Source organism: Salmo trutta, chromosome 9 (assembly GCF_901001165.1).
Source record: "Salmo trutta chromosome 9, fSalTru1.1, whole genome shotgun sequence".
Taxonomy (NCBI): Eukaryota; Metazoa; Chordata; class Actinopteri; order Salmoniformes; family Salmonidae; genus Salmo; species Salmo trutta.
The window spans coordinates 39597038-39623613 of record NC_042965.1 but is presented as its reverse complement, the minus strand read 5'-3'; the positions used below and the strand labels follow the sequence as shown (position 1 = coordinate 39623613).

At 44.2% G+C, this 26576-nt stretch overlaps 1 protein-coding gene across 1 annotated transcript in view; it reads right to left on the bottom strand.

Annotated features, from left to right (window-relative positions):
* The window catches only part of LOC115200536 (tight junction protein ZO-2), a gene marked incomplete in the record, with an annotated part of 222922 nt that extends 203207 nt beyond the window's left edge, over positions 1 to 19715 (bottom strand). Inside the window, 1 exon segment of the mRNA XM_029763667.1 lies at positions 19575 to 19715. Coding sequence (XP_029619527.1) covers positions 19575 to 19661 — 87 coding nt within the window.
* Between the last annotated feature and the right edge of the window lie 6861 nt (positions 19716 to 26576).

Sequence of the window (26576 nt, the reverse complement as noted above, 5' to 3'; positions counted from 1 at the left end):
AGAGAGAGAGGAGAGAGAGAGAGAGAGAGAGAGAGAGAGAGAGAGAGAGAAGGGAGAGAGAGACAGAGAGTGTGTGAAAGTGAGAGAGAGAGAGAGAGAGAGAGAGAGAGACAGAGCATGTGTGAGAGATAGAGACCAAAATATCCAAACACTCTTAGATAACTTTCTTGATACCACATTCACTCATAGTAAAGAAGGCATCAATCTGGCAGTAAAAAACATCAACATATATTCAGGCAAACGGCAAAAGAAGCACAATTGAAATTGATAAAAAACAAAACAAAAAAGATCACAGATGACAACTGGTTTGATGCAGATTGTAAAATTATAAGGAAAAAACTTAGAACACTATCCAACCAAAAGCACAGAGACCCAAATAATGCTGAATTACACCTTCATTACTGTGAGACTTTAAAACTCTATAAATGTACACTCAGAACCAAAAAAAGCACAGTACAACAGCAAGCAGCTGACACTAATTGAGGAGTCCATAAACACAAACAACTTCTGGCAAAATTTGAAAAAACTAAAAAAAATCTAAACAAGAGGAATTAGCGATACAAAATGGTAACATATGGACAACCCATTTCAAAACACTGTACAACACCGTTCAAATTGACACAAACGCAGAGCAATGCCAAATTCATGAGAAGTTGAATGGATTGAAAAAGCTGTAAAGGACAATCAAAATCCATTGGACTCCCCAATTACTGACCAGGAGCTCTATAAGAAACTTCAGGCCCTCAAATTTAAAAAAGCATGCGGACCTGATGGCATCCTAAATGAGATGCTCAAACTCACTAGTGCAAAATCTCAATTGGCTATATTAAAACTGTTTAATTTGATCCTGAGTGTAGGTTATTTCCCTGACATCTGGAATCAAGGACTCATAACCCCAATCTTTAAGAACGGAGACAAATTTGACCCTAACAATTACAGAGGCATTTGTGTGATCAGTAAACTGGGGAAGATTTTCTGTAGTATTATAAATGTAAGAGTTCTAAACTTCCTTAATAAGCACAATGTCTTGAGTAAAAGCCAAATTGGATTTATACCAAAACATCGCACGACTGATCATATTTACACCCTGACAGATAAACATGTCCACCAAAATAATACCAAAATATACGCTTGCTTTATCGACTTCCAAAAAGCATTTGATTCTATTTGGCAAAGAGGACTGTTCTACAAAGTTATTGAAAGTGGTGTAGGGGGTAAAACATATGACATAATTAAATCAATGTATACTGGCAATACGTGCAGCATTAAAATTGGCAGGAAAAGAACAGAATTCTTTAACCAGGGGCGGGGCCTTCGTCAGGGTTGCAATCTGAGCCCTGCACTCTTCAATATTTACATCAACGAATTGGCCACTATTCTAGAAAAATCCTCAGCCCCTGGTGTTAGTCTCCACAATTCAGAAGTTAAATGCCTGCTCTTCGCAGATGACCTATGCCTGCTGTCACCCACAGCACCTGGCCTACAGCAGAGCCTGGACCTGCTAGAGCAGTACTGCCAGACCTGGGCCCTGGCAGTAAACCCCAAAAAGACTAAAATAATGATTTTCCAGAGAAGATCCAGATCTTTGGGAATTAGACCAAAGTTCTCAATTGGTACAACATATATAGAGTACTGTACACACTACAATTACTTAGGTTTAAAAATAAGCTCAACTGGACACCTTAATGAGGCAGTGAATGAACTGAGAGAGAAAGCACGCAGGGCATTCTACGCCATTAAAAAGCAAATTCAAATTGAAATACCTATTAAAATTTGGCTAAAACTAATTGAATATGTCATTGAACCAATTGCACTTTATGTCAGCGAGGTGTGGGGTCCACTTGCAAAACAAGACTTCATCAAATGGGACAATCACCACATTGAAACCCTGCATGCAGAGTTCTGTAAGATTCTCCTACATGTCCAGAGGAAAACTACAAACAATGCATGCAGGGCAGAATTAGGCCAATATCCACTAATAATAAAAACTCAAAAAAGAGCAATTAAGTTTTGGAAACACCTAAAATACAGTGACCCCCTCTCATATCATTACCAAGCCTTGCAATGCCAAGAGCTGAGCAAAGAAAAGAGTCCCCTCATCCAGCTGGTCCTGGGGCTGAGTTCACAAACCTGTTCTACTAACACACTGAAGCCTCAGGACCAGAACATCCAATCAATCAGAATAAACCAAATGACAACACAGTCAAAACAAAACTACATTGCTTATTGGGAAACACAAGTACAAACACAAAGCAAAATGCAGTGCTATCTGGCCCTAAATCGACAGTATACAGGCTCAGTGAGCACAGCCTTGCCATTGAGAAGGGTAGACACAGGAAAACCTGGCTCCCTGTAGAGGAAAGGCTGTGCAACCACTGCACAACAGCAGAACCTGAGACGGAGCTGCATTTCCTGACACAATGTGAAAAATATAGAACAATTAGAGAGTGTCATTTCCCCAAATTTGAAACCCTTATTCAAGGCTTCAAAGACCTCTCTGATGAGAGTAGGCTACCCGTCCTGTTGGGGGAGGATGCTGTGTGTTGGCAGCGCACTACATTGCTGCCTGCCATAAGTTGAGGGACGGTGTGTGACAGACCAATCAACCTGCACATGTACTCTACTGTATGCTTATTGTTATTGTTCAATGTATGGTTATTTTGACCCTTGGTAATTGTTGTTACTGTTGTCCCATTGACAATTTTGAATCTCATTATTTTCATATTGTAAATATCCAAAGTAAGCTTTGGCAATATGTACATTGTTACGTCATGCTAATAAAGCAAATTGAATTGAATTGAATTGAATTGAGAGAGAGAGAGAGAGAGAGAGAGAGAGAGAGATGAAGAGAGAAAGACAGAGCGTGTGAGAGAGGGTGTTAGAGAGAGAAGTGTGTGAGAGAGAGAGCGAGACAGAGAGCGGGACAGAGCGTGTGAGAGAGACAGTGAGAGAGAGAGACAGAGCGTGAGAGTGAGAGACAGAGAGAGAGAGGAGAGAGACAGAGACAGAGAGAGAGAAAGAGAGAGAGAAGGACGGAGCCAGAGTGTAAGAGAGGGAGAGAGGGAGAGAGAGAGAGGGGGGAGGGAGAGAGAGTGAGAGAGAGACCGAGAGAGAGAGAGAGAGAGAGAGAGGGAGAGGGAGAGAGAGAGGGACAGAGAAAGAGTTCAAGAGAGAGACAGACAGAGAGAGAGAGACAGAGACAGAGATGGTGAGAAAGAGAGAGAAGGAGAGAGAGACAGAGATGGTGAGAAACAGAGAGAGATGGAGAGAGAGAGACGTTCCCAAGCCAAGCAATGTAACATTCTCTAATAGGCCAACCTTGTACTAACATGTCTTTCGGTTCCCTGTTTGTTTTTGCTGGGGTATGACAGTTTGTTTCAGTCCTGTTTTACATGTTTGTCCACCCCATGCTTTTCTTGTACTCCCCCTTACTGGTGCAAAGTTTGTAAGGTCTTTGTAGAAAAGCTCTATGATTGATGACTTATTATTAATACTGTGTGTTTTATTACCCTCACAATTATTTTTGAAAAACAAACCAACATGACTTTTATGTCACCAAAGATCTTATCACACCTGATTTTTCACCGACATTCAGGAGGATCAAATGTTTACCGAATAAAAATAAAGATTTATTTAGAACAAAAACATTCCTTATTTTCCCAAATAAGATCTCCTTTCTTTGGATTGGGTAAAATGGGAAAATCACAATGCTACAATATACCAGTGTAAGGCGCATTTACAGAATGCAATTTTCAGTGGAATAAAACATTAATTACTGAGTAATTTAGATGAATGATCCTTATCTGCATAACGAGTACAAACATCTGCTAACAGTAGTGACTGTCTGCAAAAAGTGGATCAGATTAGGGTTAGTGGGAATTCAATGTACTGCAGTTGTCTCCTGATAGAGTAGTCTGCTGATATAGTAGTCTGATACAGTAGTCTGATATAGTAGTCTCCAAATACAGTAGTCTGATACAGTAGTCTCCTGATACAGTAGTCTGAAACAGTAGTCTGATACAGTAGCCTCTTGATACGGAGAAAAAAATGTATGAAATGTATGCATTCACTACTGTATTCACTACTGTAAGTCGCTCTGGATAAGAGCGTCTGCTAAATGACTAAAATGTAAAATGTAAATGATACAGTAGCCTTCTAATACAGTAGTCTCCTGATACAGTAGTCTCCTGATACAGTAGTCTGATACAGTAGCATTCTGATACAGTAGTCTCCTGATACAGTAGTCTCCTGATACAGTAGTCTGATACAGTAGCATTCTGATACAGTAGTCTCCTGATACAGTAGTCTCCTGATACAGTAGTCTCCTGATACAGTAGTATTCCAATACAGTAGTCTAATACAGTAGTCTCCTGATATAGTAGTCTCCTGATACAGTAGTCTCCTGATACAGTAGTATTCCAATACAGTAGTCTAATACAGTAGTCTCCTGATACAGTAGTCTCCTGATACAGTAGTCTCCTGATACAGTAGTATTCCAATACAGTAGTCTAATACAGTAGTCTCCTGATACAGTAGTCTCCTGATACAGTAGTCTAATACAGTAGTCTCCTGATACAGTAGTATTCCAATACAGTAGTCTCCTGATACAGTAGTCTCCTGATACAGCAGTCTCCTGATACAGTAGTCTCCTGATACAGTAGTATTCCAATACAGTAGTCTGATACAGTAATCTCCTGATACAGTAGCCTACTGATACAGTAGTCTGATACAGTAGCCTCCTGATACAGTAGTCTCCTGATACAGTAGTCTAATACAGTAGTCTGATACAGTAGTCTCCTGATACAGTAGTCTGATACAGTATTCTCCTAATACAGTAGTCTGATATAGTAGTCTCATAATACAGTAGTCTGAAACAGTAGTCATTTGATACAGTAGTCTCCTGATACAGTAGTCTCCTGATGCAGTAGTATTCTGATACAGTAGTCTCATGATACAGTAGTATTCCAATACAGTAGTCTCCTGATACAGTAGTCTGATACAGTAGTCTCCTGATACAGTATTCTCCTGATACAGTAGTATTCCGATACAGTAGTCTCGTGATACAGTAGTATTCCAATACAGTAGTCTCCTGATACAGTAGTCTCCTGATACAGTAGTATTCCGATACAGTAGTCTCGTGATACAGTAGTATTCCAATACAGTAGTCTTCTGATACAGTAGTCTTCCAATACAGTAGTCTCCTGATACAGTAGTCTCCTGATACAGTAGTATTCCAATACAGTAGTCTCCTGATACAGTAGTCTGATACAGTAGTCTGATACAGTAGCATTCTGATACAGTAGTCTCCTGATACAGTAGTCTCCTGATACAGTAGTCTCCTGATACAGTAGTCTGATACAGTAGCATTCTGATACAGTAGTCTCCTGATATAGTAGTCTCCTGATACAGTAGTCTCCTGATACAGTAGTATTCCAATACAGTAGTCTAATACAGTAGTCTCCTGATATAGTAGTCTCCTGATACAGTAGTCTCCTGATACAGTAGTATTCCAATACAGTAGTCTCCTGATACAGTAGTCTCCTGATACAGTAGTCTCCTGATACAGTAGTATTCCAATACAGTAGTCTAATACAGTAGTCTCCTGATACAGTAGTCTCCTGATACAGTAGTCTAATACAGTAGTCTCCTGATACAGTAGTATTCCAATACAGTAGTCTCCTGATACAGTAGTCTCCTGATACAGCAGTCTCCTGATACAGTAGTCTCCTGATACAGTAGTATTCCAATACAGTAGTCTGATACAGTAATCTCCTGATACAGTAGCCTACTGATACAGTAGTCTGATACAGTAGCCTCCTGATACAGTAGTCTCCTGATACAGTAGTCTAATACAGTAGTCTGATACAGTAGTCTCCTGATACAGTAGTCTGATACAGTATTCTCCTAATACAGTAGTCTGATATAGTAGTTTCATAATACAGTAGTCTGAAACAGTAGTCATTTGATACAGTAGTCTCCTGATACAGTAGTCTCCTGATGCAGTAGTATTCTGATACAGTAGTCTCATGATACAGTAGTATTCCAATACAGTAGTCTCCTGATACAGTAGTCTGATACAGTAGTCTCCTGATACAGTATTCTCCTGATACAGTAGTATTCCGATACAGTAGTCTCGTGATACAGTAGTATTCCAATACAGTAGTCTCCTGATACAGTAGTCTCCTGATACAGTAGTATTCCGATACAGTAGTCTCGTGATACAGTAGTATTCCAATACAGTAGTCTTCTGATACAGTAGTCTTCCAATACAGTAGTCTCCTGATACAGTAGTCTCCTGATACAGTAGTATTCCAATACAGTAGTCTCCTGATACAGTAGTCTGATACAGTAGTCTCCTGATACAGTAGTCTCCTGATACAGTAGTCTCCTGATACAGTAGTCTAATACAGTAGTCTCCTGATACAGTAGTCTCCTGATACAGTAGTCTGATACAGTAGTCTCCTGATACAGTAGTCTCCTGATACAGTAGTCTAATACAGTAGTCTCCTGATACAGTAGTCTGATACAGTAGTCTCCTGATACAGTAGTCTAATACAGTAGTCTCCTGATACAGTAGTCTGCTGATACAGTAGTCTCCTGATACAGTAGTCTGATACAGTAGTCTCCTGATACAGTAGTCTGATACAGTAGTCTCCTGATACAGTAGTCTCCTGATACAGTAGTCTAATACAGTAGTCTCCTGATACAGTAGTCTCCTGATACAGTAGTCTGCTGATACAGTAATCTGATACAGTAGTCTCCTGATACAGTAGTCTGATACAGTAGTCTGATACAGTCGTCTCCTGATACAGTAATCTGCATGCCCTTATCATGACTGTAGACACCTTCCTTTTATCCTAACTTTCATCAATTCAACCTCATACAGTTGTCTTTTTCGAAACAGTAGTCTGATACAACATTCAGTTTCTTCAATTCCTCCAGAAGGAAAAAGGCCAAGTTTTCTTCTCCAACTACTGAGGAATTTAATCTATGGAGATGACAGGAAGGGTTAGTGATGGCACAGGGCTGGAGAAAATGGAGACAAATTGCTTCATTCGCCAGGAATTGAACAGATTAATTTCTCATCTTTGACAGTGACACTAATGCATTCTTGTCTTCAAAGGGCTGAGTAAATGTTGATTTTCTCTCTCTCCCTTATCCCTTTAGATCTATCCAAGAGAGAGAGAGAGTGTGTGTGAGAAAGAAAGACACAGGGAGAGAGAGAGAGAGCGAGAGAGAGGCAATGTTAACATATGTTTCCCATGCCAATAAAGCCCCTTGAATTGAATTGAGAGAGAGAGGCAGAGTGTGTGAGAGAGAGAGAAAGAGGCAGATAGAGTGAGAGAGAGCGAGCGAGAGAGAAAGATAGAGAGAAAAAGAGAATTCCACAAAGCTGTGAACGATTTGAGAGAAAAGACAAGAAGAGCCCTCTACGCCGTCAAAAGGAACATAAAATTCAACATCCCAACTAGGATCTGGCAAAAAATTATTGAATCAGTTACAGAACCCACTGCCCTTTATGGTTGTGAGGTCTGGGGTCCGCTCACCAACCAATAATTAAAAAAATGGGACAAATACCATTTGAGAATTCTGCAAAAACGTCCTCTGTGTGGGTTTGAGCCAAGGCTGTGTCCTTGACTCATTGTGCTCTAGCGACTCCTTGTGGCGGGCCGGGCGCCTGCAAGCTGACCTCGGTAGTCAGTTGGACAGTGTTTTCACAGACACATTGGTGCGGCTGGCTTCCGGGTTAAGCGAGCAGTGTGTCAAGAAGCAGTGCGGCTTCTACTGGGGTTATAGTGGAGCAGCAGTCTACTGGGGTTATAGTGGAGCAGCAGTCTACTGGGGTTAAAGTGGAGCAACAACAGTCTACTGGGGTTAAAGTGGAGCAGCAACAGTCTACTGGGGTTATAGTGGAGCAACAACAGTCTACTGGGGTTATAGTGGAGCAGCAGTCTACTGGGGTTATAGTGGACTAGCAGTCTACTGGGGTTATAGTGGAGCAGCAACAGTCCACTGGGGTTATAGTGGAGCAACAACAGTCTACTGGGGTTATAGTGGAGCAGCAGTCTACTGGGGTTATAGTGGAGCAACAACAGTCTACTGGGGTTATAGTGGAGCAACAACAGTCTACTGGGGTTATAGTGGAGCAACAACAGTCTACTGGGGTTATAGTGGAGCAGCAGTCTACTGGGGTTATAGTGGAGCAACAACAGTCTACTGCGGTTATAGTGGAGCAACAACAGTCTACTGGGGTTATAGTGGAGCAGCAACAGTCTACTGGGGTTATAGTGGAGCAGCAGTCTACTGGGGTTATAGTGGAGCAACAACAGTCTACTGGGGTTATAGTGGAGCAACAACAGTCTACTGGGGTTATAGTGGAGCAGCAGTCTACTGGGGTTATAGTGGAGCAGCAACAGTCTACTGGGGTTATAGTGGAGCAACAACAGTCTACTGGGGTTATAGTGGAGCAGCAACAGTCTACTGGGGTTATAGTGGAGCAACAGTCTACTGGGGTTATAGTGGAGCAACAACAGTCTCCTGGGGTTATAGTGGAGCAACAGTCTACTGGGGTTATAGTGGAGCAACAACAGTCTCCTGGGGTTATAGTGGAGCAACAACAGTCTACTGGGGTTATAGTGGAGTAGCAGTCTACTGGGGTTATAGTGGAGCAGCAGTCTACTGGGGTTATAGTGGAGCAACAACAGTCTACTGGGGTTATAGTGGAGCAGCAGTCTACTGGGGTTATAGTGGAGCAACAACAGTCTACTGGGGTTATAGTGGGAGCAGCAGTCTACTGGGGTTATAGTCTCCTGGGGTTATAGTGGAGCAGCAGTCTACTGGGGTTATAGTGGAGCAGCAGTCTCCTGGGGTTATAGTGGGAGCAGCAGTCTACTGGGGTTATAGTGGGAGCAGCAGTCTTCTGGGGTTATTGTGGGACCAGCAGTCTCCTGGGGTTATAGTGGAGCAGCAGTCTACTGGGGTTATAGTGGAGCAGCAGTCTCCTGGGGTTAAAGTGGGAGCAGCAGTCTCCTGGGGTTATAGTGGGAGCAGCAGTCTCCTGGGGTTATAGTGGGAGCAGCAGTCTACTGGGGTTATAGTGGAGTAACAACAGTCTACTGGGGCTATAGTGGAGTAACAACAGTCTACTGGGGTTATAGTGGAGCAACAACAGTCTACTGGGGTTATAGTGGAGCAACAACAGTCTACTGGGGTTATAGTGGAGCAACAACAGTCTACTGGGGTTATAGTGGAGCAACAACAGTCTACTGGGGTTATAGTGGAGTAACAACAGTCTACTGGGGTTATAGTGGAGCAACAACAGTCTACTGGGGTTATAGTGGAGCAACAACAGTCTACTGGGATTATAGTGGAGCAGCAACAGTCTACTGGGGTTATAGTGGAGCAACAACAGTCTACTGGGGTTAAAGTGGAGCAACAACAGTCTACTGGGGTTATAGTGGAGCAACAACAGTCTACTGGGGTTATAGTGGAGCAACAACAGTCTACTGGGGTTATAGTGGAGCAACAACAGTCTACTGGGGTTATAGTGGAGCAACAACAGTCTACTGGGGTTATAGTGGAGCAGCAGTCTACTGGGGTTATAGTGGAGCAACAACAGTCTACTGGGGTTATAGTGGAGTAGCAGTCTACTGGGGTTATAGTGGAGCAGCAGTCTACTGGGGTTATAGTGGAGCAACAACAGTCTACTGGGGTTATAGTGGAGCAGCAGTCTACTGGGGTTATAGTGGAGCAACAACAGTCTACTGGGGTTATAGTGGGAGCAGCAGTCTACTGGGGTTATAGTCTCCTGGGGTTATAGTGGAGCAGCAGTCTACTGGGGTTATAGTGGAGCAGCAGTCTCCTGGGGTTATAGTGGGAGCAGCAGTCTACTGGGGTTATAGTGGGAGCAGCAGTCTTCTGGGGTTATTGTGGGACCAGCAGTCTCCTGGGGTTATAGTGGAGCAGCAGTCTACTGGGGTTATAGTGGAGCAGCAGTCTCCTGGGGTTAAAGTGGGAGCAGCAGTCTCCTGGGGTTATAGTGGGAGCAGCAGTCTCCTGGGGTTATAGTGGGAGCAGCAGTCTACTGGGGTTATAGTGGAGTAACAACAGTCTACTGGGGTTATAGTGGAGCAACAACAGTCTACTGGGGTTATAGTGGAGCAACAACAGTCTACTGGGGTTATAGTGGAGCAACAACAGTCTACTGGGGTTATAGTGGAGCAACAACAGTCTACTGGGGTTATAGTGGAGCAACAACAGTCTACTGTGGTTATAGTGGAGTAACAACAGTCTACTGGGGTTATAGTGGAGCAACAACAGTCTACTGGGGTTATAGTGGAGCAACAACAGTCTACTGGGATTATAGTGGAGCAGCAACAGTCTACTGGGGTTATAGTGGAGCAACAACAGTCTACTGGGGTTAAAGTGGAGCAACAACAGTCTACTGGGGTTATAGTGGAGCAACAACAGTCTACTGGGGTTATAGTGGAGCAACAACAGTCTACTGGGGTTATAGTGGAGCAACAACAGTCTACTGGGGTTATAGTGGAGCAACAACAGTCTACTGGGGTTATAGTGGAGCAGCAGTCTACTGGGGTTATAGTGGAGCAACAACAGTCTACTGCGGTTATAGTGGAGCAACAACAGTCTACTGGGGTTATAGTGGAGCAGCAACAGTCTACTGGGGTTATAGTGGAGCAGCAGTCTACTGGGGTTATAGTGGAGCAACAACAGTCTACTGGGGTTATAGTGGAGCAACAACAGTCTACTGGGGTTATAGTGGAGCAGCAGTCTACTGGGGTTATAGTGGAGCAGCAACAGTCTACTGGGGTTATAGTGGAGCAACAACAGTCTACTGGGGTTATAGTGGAGCAGCAACAGTCTACTGGGGTTATAGTGGAGCAACAGTCTACTGGGGTTATAGTGGAGCAACAACAGTCTCCTGGGGTTATAGTGGAGCAACAGTCTACTGGGGTTATAGTGGAGCAACAACAGTCTCCTGGGGTTATAGTGGAGCAACAACAGTCTACTGGGGTTATAGTGGAGTAGCAGTCTACTGGGGTTATAGTGGAGCAGCAGTCTACTGGGGTTATAGTGGAGCAACAACAGTCTACTGGGGTTATAGTGGAGCAGCAGTCTACTGGGGTTATAGTGGAGCAACAACAGTCTACTGGGGTTATAGTGGGAGCAGCAGTCTACTGGGGTTATAGTCTCCTGGGGTTATAGTGGAGCAGCAGTCTACTGGGGTTATAGTGGAGCAGCAGTCTCCTGGGGTTATAGTGGGAGCAGCAGTCTACTGGGGTTATAGTGGGAGCAGCAGTCTTCTGGGGTTATTGTGGGACCAGCAGTCTCCTGGGGTTATAGTGGAGCAGCAGTCTACTGGGGTTATAGTGGAGCAGCAGTCTCCTGGGGTTAAAGTGGGAGCAGCAGTCTCCTGGGGTTATAGTGGGAGCAGCAGTCTCCTGGGGTTATAGTGGGAGCAGCAGTCTACTGGGGTTATAGTGGAGTAACAACAGTCTACTGGGGCTATAGTGGAGCAACAACAGTCTACTGGGGTTATAGTGGAGCAACAACAGTCTACTGGGGTTATAGTGGAGCAACAACAGTCTACTGGGGTTATAGTGGAGCAACAACAGTCTACTGGGGTTATAGTGGAGCAACAACAGTCTACTGTGGTTATAGTGGAGTAACAACAGTCTACTGGGGTTATAGTGGAGCAACAACAGTCTACTGGGGTTATAGTGGAGCAACAACAGTCTACTGGGATTATAGTGGAGCAGCAACAGTCTACTGGGGTTATAGTGGAGCAACAACAGTCTACTGGGGTTAAAGTGGAGCAACAACAGTCTACTGGGGTTATAGTGGAGCAACAACAGTCTACTGGGGTTATAGTGGAGCAACAACAGTCTACTGGGGTTATAGTGGAGCAACAACAGTCTACTGGGGTTATAGTGGAGCAGCAGTCTACTGGGGTTATAGTGGAGCAGCAGTCTACTGGGGTTATAGTGGAGCAACAACAGTCTACTGGGGTTATAGTGGAGCAGCAACAGTCTACTGGGGTTATAGTGGAGCAACAGTCTACTGGGGTTATAGTGGAGCAACAGTCTACTGGGGTTATAGTGGAGCAACAACAGTCTCCTGGGGTTATAGTGGAGCAACAGTCTACTGGGGTTATAGTGGAGCAACAACAGTCTCCTGGGGTTATAGTGGAGCAACAACAGTCTACTGGGGTTATAGTGGAGTAGCAGTCTACTGGGGTTATAGTGGAGCAGCAGTCTACTGGGGTTATAGTGGAGCAACAACAGTCTACTGGGGTTATAGTGGAGCAACAACAGTCTACTGGGGTTATAGTCTCCTGGGATTATAGTGGAGCAGCAGTCTACTGGGGTTATAGTGGAGCAGCAGTCTCCTGGGGTTATAGTGGGAGCAGCAGTCTACTGGGGTTATAGTGGGAGCAGCAGTCTCCTGGGGTTATAGTGGGACCAGCAGTCTCCTGGGGTTATAGTGGAGCAGCAGTCTACTGGGGTTATAGTGGAGCAGCAGTCTCCTGGGGTTAAAGTGGGAGAAGCAGTCTCCTGGGGTTATAGTGGGAGCAGCAGTCTCCTGGGGTTATAGTGGGAGCAGCAGTCTACTGGGGCTATAGTGGGAGCATCAGTCTACTGGGGCTATAGTGGGAGCAGCAGTCTACTGGGGCTATAGTGGGAGCAGCAGTCTCCTGGGATTATAGTGGGAGCAGCAGTCTCCTGGGGTTATAGTGGAGCAGCAGTCTCTTGGGGTTATAGTGGGAGCAGCAGTCTCCTGGGGTTATAGTGGAGCAGCAGTCTACTGGGGCTATAGTGGGAGCAGCAGTCTACTGGGGTTATAGTGGAGCAGCAGTCTCCTGGGGTTATAGTGGGAGCAGGAGTCTACTGGGGTTATAGTGGGAGCAGCAGTCTCCTGGGGTTATAGTGGAGTAGCAGTCTCCTGGGGTTATAGTGGGAGCAGCAGTCTACTGGGTTTATAGTGGGAGTAACAGTCTACTGGGGTTATAGTGGAGCAGCAGTCTCCTTGGGTTATAGTGGAGCAGCAGTCTCCTGGGGTTATAGTGGAGCAGCAGTCTCCTGGGGTTATAGTGGAGTAGCAGTCTCCTGGGGTTATAGTGGGAGCAGCAGTCTCCTGGGGTTATAGTGGAGCAGCAGTCTCCTGGGGTTATAGTGGAGCAGCAGTCTACTGGGGTTATAGTGGGAGCAGCAGTCTCCTGGGGCTATAGTGGAGCAGCAGTCTACTGGGGTTATAGTGGAGCAACAACAGTCTACTGGGGTTATAGTGGAGCAACAACAGTCTACTGGGGTTATAGTGGAGCAACAACAGTCTACTGTGGTTATAGTGGAGTAACAACAGTCTACTGGGGTTATAGTGGAGCAACAACAGTCTACTGGGGTTATAGTGGAGCAACAACAGTCTACTGGGATTATAGTGGAGCAGCAACAGTCTACTGGGGTTATAGTGGAGCAACAACAGTCTACTGGGGTTAAAGTGGAGCAACAACAGTCTACTGGGGTTATAGTGGAGCAACAACAGTCTACTGGGGTTATAGTGGAGCAACAACAGTCTACTGGGGTTATAGTGGAGCAACAACAGTCTACTGGGGTTATAGTGGAGCAACAACAGTCTACTGGGGTTATAGTGGAGCAGCAGTCTACTGGGGTTATAGTGGAGCAACAACAGTCTACTGGGGTTATAGTGGAGTAGCAGTCTACTGGGGTTATAGTGGAGCAGCAGTCTACTGGGGTTATAGTGGAGCAACAACAGTCTACTGGGGTTATAGTGGAGCAGCAGTCTACTGGGGTTATAGTGGAGCAACAACAGTCTACTGGGGTTATAGTGGGAGCAGCAGTCTACTGGGGTTATAGTCTCCTGGGGTTATAGTGGAGCAGCAGTCTACTGGGGTTATAGTGGAGCAGCAGTCTCCTGGGGTTATAGTGGGAGCAGCAGTCTACTGGGGTTATAGTGGGAGCAGCAGTCTTCTGGGGTTATTGTGGGACCAGCAGTCTCCTGGGGTTATAGTGGAGCAGCAGTCTACTGGGGTTATAGTGGAGCAGCAGTCTCCTGGGGTTATAGTGGGAGCAGCAGTCTCCTGGGGTTATAGTGGGAGCAGCAGTCTCCTGGGGTTATAGTGGGAGCAGCAGTCTACTGGGGTTATAGTGGAGTAACAACAGTCTACTGGGGCTATAGTGGAGTAACAACAGTCTACTGGGGTTATAGTGGAGCAACAACAGTCTACTGGGGTTATAGTGGAGCAACAACAGTCTACTGGGGTTATAGTGGAGCAACAACAGTCTACTGGGGTTATAGTGGAGCAACAACAGTCTACTGTGGTTATAGTGGAGTAACAACAGTCTACTGGGGTTATAGTGGAGCAACAACAGTCTACTGGGGTTATAGTGGAGCAACAACAGTCTACTGGGATTATAGTGGAGCAGCAACAGTCTACTGGGGTTATAGTGGAGCAACAACAGTCTACTGGGGTTAAAGTGGAGCAACAACAGTCTACTGGGGTTATAGTGGAGCAACAACAGTCTACTGGGGTTATAGTGGAGCAACAACAGTCTACTGGGGTTATAGTGGAGCAACAACAGTCTACTGGGGTTATAGTGGAGCAACAACAGTCTACTGGGGTTATAGTGGAGCAGCAGTCTACTGGGGTTATAGTGGAGCAACAACAGTCTACTGCGGTTATAGTGGAGCAACAACAGTCTACTGGGGTTATAGTGGAGCAGCAACAGTCTACTGGGGTTATAGTGGAGCAGCAGTCTACTGGGGTTATAGTGGAGCAACAACAGTCTACTGGGGTTATAGTGGAGCAACAACAGTCTACTGGGGTTATAGTGGAGCAGCAGTCTACTGGGGTTATAGTGGAGCAGCAACAGTCTACTGGGGTTATAGTGGAGCAACAACAGTCTACTGGGGTTATAGTGGAGCAGCAACAGTCTACTGGGGTTATAGTGGAGCAACAGTCTACTGGGGTTATAGTGGAGCAACAACAGTCTCCTGGGGTTATAGTGGAGCAACAGTCTACTGGGGTTATAGTGGAGCAACAACAGTCTCCTGGGGTTATAGTGGAGCAACAACAGTCTACTGGGGTTATAGTGGAGTAGCAGTCTACTGGGGTTATAGTGGAGCAGCAGTCTACTGGGGTTATAGTGGAGCAACAACAGTCTACTGGGGTTATAGTGGAGCAGCAGTCTACTGGGGTTATAGTGGAGCAACAACAGTCTACTGGGGTTATAGTGGGAGCAGCAGTCTACTGGGGTTATAGTCTCCTGGGGTTATAGTGGAGCAGCAGTCTACTGGGGTTATAGTGGAGCAGCAGTCTCCTGGGGTTATAGTGGGAGCAGCAGTCTACTGGGGTTATAGTGGGAGCAGCAGTCTTCTGGGGTTATTGTGGGACCAGCAGTCTCCTGGGGTTATAGTGGAGCAGCAGTCTACTGGGGTTATAGTGGAGCAGCAGTCTCCTGGGGTTAAAGTGGGAGCAGCAGTCTCCTGGGGTTATAGTGGGAGCAGCAGTCTCCTGGGGTTATAGTGGGAGCAGCAGTCTACTGGGGTTATAGTGGAGTAACAACAGTCTACTGGGGCTATAGTGGAGTAACAACAGTCTACTGGGGTTATAGTGGAGCAACAACAGTCTACTGGGGTTATAGTGGAGCAACAACAGTCTACTGGGGTTATAGTGGAGCAACAACAGTCTACTGGGGTTATAGTGGAGCAACAACAGTCTACTGTGGTTATAGTGGAGTAACAACAGTCTACTGGGGTTATAGTGGAGCAACAACAGTCTACTGGGGTTATAGTGGAGCAACAACAGTCTACTGGGATTATAGTGGAGCAGCAACAGTCTACTGGGGTTATAGTGGAGCAACAACAGTCTACTGGGGTTATAGTGGAGCAGCAGTCTACTGGGGTTATAGTGGAGCAGCAACAGTCTACTGGGGTTATAGTGGAGCAACAACAGTCTACTGGGGTTATAGTGGAGCAGCAACAGTCTACTGGGGTTATAGTGGAGCAACAGTCTACTGGGGTTATAGTGGAGCAACAACAGTCTCCTGGGGTTATAGTGGAGCAACAGTCTACTGGGGTTATAGTGGAGCAACAACAGTCTCCTGGGGTTATAGTGGAGCAACAACAGTCTACTGGGGTTATAGTGGAGTAGCAGTCTACTGGGGTTATAGTGGAGCAGCAGTCTACTGGGGTTATAGTGGAGCAACAACAGTCTACTGGGGTTATAGTGGAGCAGCAGTCTACTGGGGTTATAGTGGAGCAACAACAGTCTACTGGGGTTATAGTGGGAGCAGCAGTCTACTGGGGTTATAGTCTCCTGGGGTTATAGTGGAGCAGCAGTCTACTGGGGTTATAGTGGAGCAGCAGTCTCCTGGGGTTATAGTGGGAGCAGCAGTCTACTGGGGTTATAGTGGGAGCAGCAGTCTTCTGGGGTTATTGTGGGACCAGCAGTCTCCTGGGGTTATAGTGGAGCAGCAGTCTACTGGGGTTATAGTGGAGCAGCAGTCTCCTGGGGTTATAGTGGGAGCAGCAGTCTCCTGGGGTTATAGTGGGAGCAGCAGTCTCCTGGGGTTATAGTGGGAGCAGCAGTCTACTGGGGTTATAGTGGAGTAACAACAGTCTACTGGGGCTATAGTGGAGTAACAACAGTCTACTGGGGTTATAGTGGAGCAACAACAGTCTACTGGGGTTATAGTGGAGCAACAACAGTCTACTGGGGTTATAGTGGAGCAACAACAGTCTACTGGGGTTATAGTGGAGCAACAACAGTCTACTGTGGTTATAGTGGAGTAACAACAGTCTACTGGGGTTATAGTGGAGCAACAACAGTCTACTGGGGTTATAGTGGAGCAACAACAGTCTACTGGGATTATAGTGGAGCAGCAACAGTCTACTGGGGTTATAGTGGAGCAACAACAGTCTACTGGGGTTAAAGTGGAGCAACAACAGTCTACTGGGGTTATAGTGGAGCAACAACAGTCTACTGGGGTTATAGTGGAGCAACAACAGTCTACTGGGGTTATAGTGGAGCAACAACAGTCTACTGGGGTTATAGTGGAGCAGCAGTCTACTGGGGTTATAGTGGAGCAGCAGTCTACTGGGGTTATAGTGGAGCAACAACAGTCTACTGGGGTTATAGTGGAGCAGCAACAGTCTACTGGGGTTATAGTGGAGCAACAGTCTACTGGGGTTATAGTGGAGCAACAGTCTACTGGGGTTATAGTGGAGCAACAACAGTCTCCTGGGGTTATAGTGGAGCAACAGTCTACTGGGGTTATAGTGGAGCAACAACAGTCTCCTGGGGTTATAGTGGAGCAACAACAGTCTACTGGGGTTATAGTGGAGTAGCAGTCTACTGGGGTTATAGTGGAGCAGCAGTCTACTGGGGTTATAGTGGAGCAACAACAGTCTACTGGGGTTATAGTGGAGCAACAACAGTCTACTGGGGTTATAGTCTCCTGGGATTATAGTGGAGCAGCAGTCTACTGGGGTTATAGTGGAGCAGCAGTCTCCTGGGGTTATAGTGGGAGCAGCAGTCTACTGGGGTTATAGTGGGAGCAGCAGTCTCCTGGGGTTATAGTGGGACCAGCAGTCTCCTGGGGTTATAGTGGAGCAGCAGTCTACTGGGGTTATAGTGGAGCAGCAGTCTCCTGGGGTTAAAGTGGGAGAAGCAGTCTCCTGGGGTTATAGTGGGAGCAGCAGTCTCCTGGGGTTATAGTGGGAGCAGCAGTCTACTGGGGCTATAGTGGGAGCATCAGTCTACTGGGGCTATAGTGGGAGCAGCAGTCTACTGGGGCTATAGTGGGAGCAGCAGTCTCCTGGGATTATAGTGGGAGCAGCAGTCTCCTGGGGTTATAGTGGAGCAGCAGTCTCTTGGGGTTATAGTGGGAGCAGCAGTCTCCTGGGGTTATAGTGGAGCAGCAGTCTACTGGGGCTATAGTGGGAGCAGCAGTCTACTGGGGTTATAGTGGAGCAGCAGTCTCCTGGGGTTATAGTGGGAGCAGGAGTCTACTGGGGTTATAGTGGGAGCAGCAGTCTCCTGGGGTTATAGTGGAGTAGCAGTCTCCTGGGGTTATAGTGGGAGCAGCAGTCTACTGGGTTTATAGTGGGAGTAACAGTCTACTGGGGTTATAGTGGAGCAGCAGTCTCCTTGGGTTATAGTGGAGCAGCAGTCTCCTGGGGTTATAGTGGAGCAGCAGTCTCCTGGGGTTATAGTGGAGTAGCAGTCTCCTGGGGTTATAGTGGGAGCAGCAGTCTCCTGGGGTTATAGTGGAGCAGCAGTCTCCTGGGGTTATAGTGGAGCAGCAGTCTACTGGGGTTATAGTGGGAGCAGCAGTCTCCTGGGGCTATAGTGGAGCAGCAGTCTACTGGGGTTATAGTGGGAGCAGCAGTCTACTGGGGTTATAGTGGGAGCAGCAGTCTACTGGGGTTATAATGGAGTAGCAGTCTACTGGGGTTATAGTGGGAGCAGCAGTCTACTGGGGTTATAGTGGGAGCAGCAGTCTCCTGGGGTTATAGTGGGACCAGCAGTCTACTGGGGTTATAGTGGGAGCAGCAGTCTACTGGGGTTATAGTGGAGCAGCAGTCTACTGGGGTTATAGTGGAGCAGCAGTCTCCTGGGGTTATAGTCTCCTGGGGTTATAGTCTCCTGGGGTTATAGTGGAGCAGCAGTCTCCTGGGGTTATAGTGGGACCAGCAGTCTACTGGGGTTATAGTGGGAGCAGCAGTCTACTGGGGTTATAGTGGAGCAGCAGTCTACTGGGGTTATAGTGGAGCAGCAGTCTACTGGGGTTATAGTGGGACCAGCAGTCTACTGGGGTTATAGTGGGTGCAGCAGTCTACTGGGGATATAGTGGGACCAGCATTCTCCTGGGGTTATAGTGGGAGCAGCTGAGTCCGTTCACTCTCACTGGGCTACTGGTTGAGATGTAGGCTACTATAAAGGTGAAACTACTCTATAACATGTAATGGTGGGAAAGATACCTGACCAAATACTCAAAACTATAAAACAACTACGATATAGATAAGCCTATATCCTAATGTAACAACTACACAAACTCACAACAAACCACTGTACAGATCCCAGTCTACTTGCTACTTGAGATTTCAATAAAAAGGACATAAAGGATATACATAAAGCAGCACAATACTGTACTTTAATACTCAACTAGCAAGTATTGTTGAAGGGTAAGTTTATTTACCTTGTAGGATGTTTGTCCCCTCTTTTCTGTAACAAATATCCTCAGTAGGATGTCAGCGGGTTGATAAACTAAACAACAGGAAACAGGACGTCTTGTATGTACACACGAGGTATGCAGGCGTCAAACAAGTCCATATGGGCGTGTCTGGGTTGGCAACAAGCAGGTGAGCACACGCCCGTACTACAATAGTTTGTAGATTTTTCGCGCCTTGGAATTGGAACCGCGTTAACTGCAGGCCTACTTTATGTTGCTAGAATGCCTAGTTTAAAATGCTACAAATCTATTTCCCAAATAGAAAAGTGATGACATTCTGAACCATCGGCCTATGTTACATACCTTCTTGTTTACAGTCGCGTATCCATTCCAGGCTTTAATTTGTTGAGCAATGCTTCTCTGTCCACTGCGTCGAAGGCCTACTCTCATTTCGGATGCGCCCTGCGCCGGAGTCGCACCTGCTTGTCTGGACGCTTCTGTGGGTTGTTTTATAGAGGGAGGACGCAGGGTTGATATCTGAGTCTTTCAGACGGAGAGAGAGAGGAAACATAAAAGGCATGCTGCAGACAAAAGGTGTTCAATCCAGCGCCACATCGTTCCCATGGAAACTTACATCCCTCAGTTTCTAGCAGCTATTTATGGTGTGATGTCGGTGACATGTTGGTGGTGTTGCTGCAGGCTCGTCACCATCTGCAAATCAAAGCAAATCTAGGCATCACTGTCTGTTAATGATTATAGTTAACTGTACATAACAAACGTGTACAGTAGACCTAAATGCATAACATACCACAATAATATAAACTATTACTATACAGTAGGCCTAAATGCATAACATACCACAATAATATAAACTATTACTATACAGTAGGCCTAAATGCATAACATACCACAATACTACTACTATGCAGTAGGCCTAAATGCATAACATACCACACTACTACTACTATACAGTAGGCCTAAATGCATAACATACCACACTACTACTACTATACAGTAGGCCTAAATGCATAACATACCACAATATAACAATACTACTACTATACAGCAGGCCTAAATGCATAACATACCAATATACAACAATACTATTACTATACAGTAGTCCTAAATGCATAACATACCACAATACTACTACTACTATACAGTAGGCCTAAATGCATAACATACCACAATACTACTACTATACAGTAGGCCTAAATGCATAACATACCACAATACTACTACTATACAGTAGGCCTAAATGCATAACATACCACAATACTACTACTACTACTACTACTATACAGTAGGTCTAAATGCCATAACATACCACAACACTACTACTATACAGTAGGCCTAAATGCATAACATACCACAATACTACTACTACTACTACTATACAGTAGGCCTAAATGCATAACATACCACATTACTACTACTATACAGTAGGCCTAAATGCATAACATACCACACTACTACTACTATACAGTAGGCCTAAATGCATAACATACCACATTACTACTACTATACAGTAGGCCTAAATGCATGTACAAATAATAACAATTGATTACACTGATTCTGGCACAGCTATGTCACAACTATCAAGTCATCCAGGCTGTATCACACCCTGCTGTGATTGGGAGTCCCAAAGGGCGGCGCACAATTGGCCCAGCATCGTCCGGGTTTGGCCGGTGTAAGCCGTCATTGTCAATAAGAATTTGTTCTTAACTGACTTGCCTAGTTAAATAAAGGTTAAATAAAACATGTATAAAAATGGGCCTAATCTAATGGCACACAGATGTTGCACAGTACTTGCCATTGAATAAGAAACACATTTTATTAATTTTTTTAACATTCAGGAAGGAACATGCACTGCAAACATGGCGTTACAGACCTGTCCGTCCAATGTGTCGTCCAATGTGTGCGTGTGTTTATATTCGGGGAGGATCTCAGTCTGTAGATGTAGATGTTGATTGAAGATAATCCAGAGACTGTAATCTAATCTGATAGCAGTATAACCACATTACAACCATGTGTCAACATCAACAGTCATACATGGACGAGACTGACTCAATCTTCTGATGTATCCCAAACGGCACCATATTCCTTATGTAGTGCACCCTTTTTTCTTTTTTGCATAAGTGCACTATAGGGAATAGAGTGCCGTTTAGGAAGCAGCCAACCGTGTGATGCATCAGGATGACTCCAGGGCCAGGAAATGTCTTTATCGAACCACCGTGACATTGACATGGACAATAACAATAACATTAAACTTCAAAGAAATGTATTTCCCGGTGAGAAACCAGAGGTTCCAATAAATATGGGTTTGACAGGCGTGAACACTCTTTGACGACACTGATTGTCAATAGCGAATGTGGCTATGTATATATTTATTTTGCCGTTAATGTATTGAAAACCTATTTCAGCAAGTTAACTAAGTTTTTTGCTGACTTAGTTAGCCATGTTAATGACGAGCTAACTAGCACCGTTGGTCACTGCACTGCAATGTCACGCTAGCTATTGCCAGCAGGTGATTTGCTAGCAGGTGACTTATTGAAATATTAAGTGAATGTTTATTTTCTTACTACCTTAAAAGGTTTATATATAAGGGTTGTATTTGTGCTCTGGCTTTAAGGATTAATATCGCTTCACATTGAGGGTATGTGTCATTACTGTTGCTCCTATCTAAAATATATCTTGTGTCCTACCTAACCAGTGAACGTGTGGCTGTGACCGTCCTGTCAATGCCTGTCATCACTGTTTGATATCTTTTACTGCAGATAAAAACCAAGTCAACCTGAAGTGTGGGTGTCCGTGTGCCTTTCTTCTGGGGGTTATGTGAAGTTGGTTACAAAACTGGTAGTAGAGAATTACAGACAGACAGGAGAGAAGTACAGACAAGCAGACAGGAGAGAATTACAGACAGGCAGACATGAGAGAATTACAGACAGACAGGAGAGAAGTAGAGACAAGCATGCAGGAGAGAATTACAGACAGGCATGCAGGAGAGAATTACAGACAGACAGACAGGAAAGAATTACAGACAAGCAGACAGACAGACAGACAGACAGACAGACAGACAGACAGACAGACAGACAGACAGACAGACAGACAGACAGACAGGAGAGAATTACCGTAAATTCCGGACTATAAGCCGCAACTTTTTTCCCACGCTTTCAACCTCGCGGCTTAAACAATGACGCGGCTAATATATGGATTTTTCCCGCTTTCAAATGTTTTTTCTCCAAAAAAACACATTCTGTGACGTGCTCAGTTTTTTGGCGGCATGAAGCTTTCATTAGACCAATGAAATTGCCGAACGGGTTAAGGTCAAACAGTGACGAGAGCGACAATGAAAACGATCCAATATCGGATTAAGCAATTCTGAGGCTATTCAACTCCGACACCGAAGGAGATGGTTTCAGTGCACAGGAGGAGGAAGATAGTGACCAATGACTTTCTTGGTAGGCTACTGTTTACTGCAAATTTTGTATTTTTTGTTACAAGCTGTGTTTCGTTAAAGCCTATTTATTTTTGTTACAAGCCGTGTTTCGTTAAAGCCTAATTATTTTTGTTACAAGCCGTGTTTCGTTAAAGTCTGTGTAAAGTTCATTTGTTTCAATGTACCGGTAGGCACCTGCGACTTATAGACATGTGCGGCTTATTTAAATTCAAAATAATATATATATTTTTTAATTCAGTGGGTGCGGCTTATATTCAGGTGCGCTTAATAGTCCGGAAATTACGGTACATGGTTTTACAGTGTTTTCCACTAGTGCCAGATTTCGGCTAAACAGACGATTACAGATCGGCTACCTTTTCCACTTAAATTAACTAGGCTACTTTTCAAATCACTAGTCCCAAAAAAAGTAATCCATGCACTCTCCCGCTAGAATGAACGATATGCATCTTCTAGCAATCTATTATTAATGAGGATTTTTTAATATTCACATAGAGAAATCTGGCTTGTGAGTGAATTTTAGGGCTCCATTTTACTCGCATTACGTGGCTAAAAATAGAGACATGCAAACCACAAAAGTAAAGTATGAGCACATGTGCGAGTTGTGATTTATAGCAAAATAAAATCCTGCCGTAGCTATTTTTTAAGTATTTCTGACGTTTTGTTTCATAGCTGGTCACTAATCACACAAAGAACCATAGAAATTCTGAATGATTTCTATGCAAAGAACTACATAGAGGCCCATATATTCCACCTCGCGCCAGAGCCGTAACTACGAGGACAATTTTTTTTAATAATAAATATATATATATATATTTTATGAACTCAGTCAGGTAGTTAGAATAGTCGAATACACCAGGTGAAATTTCAAAACGTAAATGCCAGGGATGCAAACTGGTGAGGCCCCAAAAAGGTGACACCTTTTTTTTGTTTCATTGAAACAGTCAAAATATCCCTGGTAGGGGAGATAAAACGAAATAAAAAAATATCAGCTTTAAAATGCTAATTTCTAGTGGCTTAGGCTGGATCCCTTTTTGAAATGCAGATTTGAACTAATTAAACAACAAAGAATATGATCTACATGATCAGTCTGTGTGTGTAAAATAAAAAGTGGTTCATGTGAACTTAACTCACAGCTAAAAAATATAAGGAAAGGAATCCAATGTTATTGGAGCGTCTGCTAAATGACTTAAATGTAAATGTTATTTGTTGGCTAGACTTTACTGCAAATGACACAAGTCTTGAGAAAAAAAACACAATACACTAATATAGCAGTTAGCCATGACAGCCTTTATAATAGAACGCTTGTGACCACACACATCTAAATATTGGACTTGGGGGAAAAAGCATCTTAAAGTAGAACTAGAATGAAACAGGCATTCTATGTTTGCTCTATTATAGTGGCCACTATAGTAGACATTGATCAAGTGCACAAAGAAAAATAACATTCACTGAGTACAACGTTTAATAATCCCCCCTCACTCACAAACAAGTGTTCCAGTATGTCAAGTTCAACACAACAAAACAATATCTTTGGGCTACACTGCACATTATTACATTGTACACGCTCTGCCTGTGGACATCTGTTCTACAAAGTGCCAGCAGCAGAGCATGAGACCCGTTGTTGGCATAATTGATCTCTTTCAGGCAGAGAGTGCACCTGGCATACCCCTTTTTATCCACTGTATTGAAAAAGTGAGAAAGAGGAAAAGTGTGGGGTGTTCCTTCACCTCTATAGCGGCATCCAGTTTAAGGCAGGCCCAGGTCCAGATACACTTCATCCCTGAATCTACTTGTTTAACAAGCAACGCCTCATTTTCACCTAATTCTCTCATTATGAAAATGAACCACATACTGTAGAGGGAAAATATTACTTCATAGATAGTAGTTAGTTCATTAGCTAATGAACTAACTAACATTTCACACAGATTGCCAGGGTCCATTTGTAAGTCGCTCTGGATAAGAGCGTCTGCTAAATGACTTAAATGTAAATGTAATGTAAATGTCCAGTAAGCAACTAACGTTATAACTTGAGGAACGGCAAGGAGTCGTATAGCAGTTAATACTATAGTGAATTGGTTAGGTTACTAACGTTAGCTCATCTGATGTTGTCACGTTAACTAGCTGTCTGACTTAATTAGCCAGCTAATTTTCACACCATGAACTCAATTATTTGATCAGCTAAGTTGGCTAATGTTGCTCAACAGTTCTCTGGCTAGCTAACGGATAATTTGATCCAGCTAGCAAGATACTTAACAATGCTAACAATTCTTGTTTCACCACACTTGCTCCCTCACTTCAAAATTTCCAAATGTCAGTTGTTTTTCGGGTTACAGCTCATGAAGTATGCTTCATCACCTTCTCACCCCCCGTCGTCAGGCTTCTCACCTACCTCTTCATTATCGTTCAGGGGACGCGGTGCTGTAACTGGTAAACTGCCTTTCCACTCTCAGCTGTCTTTCCAGAGTGCACGCTGATGCTGCAGAACCTTTAAATGCTTCCTATCAAAACATCCAACAGAATGATAATGGTGCCTTCCTGGAATATGAGCTTTGGAGCACCTTAAATGAAATTTTGGCCAAAAAGGCAAACTCTGCTCCCTCATTCATTGAATCAGATGGCTCATTCATCACAAAACCCACTGATATTGCCAACTACTTTTATGATTTTTTCATTGGCAAGATTAGCAAACTTAGGCATGACATGCCAGCAACAAACGCTGACAGTATATCTGACAGTATACGCTGACAGTATATCTGACCAAATTATAAAGACAAACATTGTAATTTTGAATTCCGTAAAGTAAGTGTGGAAGAGGTGAAACAATTATTGTTGTGTATCACCAATGACAAGCCACTGGGGTCTGACAACTTGGATAGAAAATGAGGATAATAGGGGACGATATTGCCACTCATATCTTCAATTTAAGCCTACCATAACGCGTGTGCTCTCAGGCCTGGAGGGAAGCAAAAGTTATTCCCCTACCTAACAATAGTAAAGCCCCCTTAACTGGCTCAAACAGCCACCCAATTAGCCTGTTACCAACCCTTTGGAAACTTTTTGAAAAAATGGTGTTTGACCAGATACAATGCTATTTTATAGTAAACAAATTGACAACAGACTTTCAGCATGGTTATAGGGAAGGACATTCAACAAGCACAGCACTTACACAAATGACTGACGATTGGCTAAGAGAAATTGATGATACAAAGATTGTGCAGGGTGTGTTGTTAGACTTCAGTGCGGCTTTTGACATTATCGATCATAGTCTGTGGCTGGAAAAACTAATGTGTTATGGCTTTACACCCCGTTATATTGTGGATAAAGAGTTACCTGTCTAACAAAACACAGAGGGTGTTCTTTAATGGAAGTCTCTCCAACAAAATCCAGGTAGAATCAGGAATTCCCCAGGGAAGCTGTCTAGGCCCCTTTCAATCTTTACTAACAGCATGCCACTGGCTTTGAGTAAAGCCAGTGTGTCTATGTATGCAGATGACTCAACACTATACACGTCAGCTACCACAGCGACACTTAACAAAGAGCTGCAGTTAGTTTAAGAAATGGGTGGCAAGGAATAAGTTAGTCCTAAATATTTCAAAAACTAAAAGCATTGTATTTGGGACAAATCAGTCACTACTAAACCCTAAACCTCAACTAAATCTTGTAATGATTAATGTGGAAATTGAGCAAGTTGAGGAGACTAAACAGCTTGGAGTAACCCTGGATTGCAAACTGTCATGGTCAAAACATATTGATACAACAATAACGAGGAAGGGGAGAAGTCTGTCTATAATAAAGAGCTGCTCTGCAATCTTAACAGCACTATCAACAAGGCAGGTCCTACAGGCCCTACTTTTGTTGCACCTGGACTACAATTGGTACAGAACAGGGCAGCAAGGCTGGCCCTT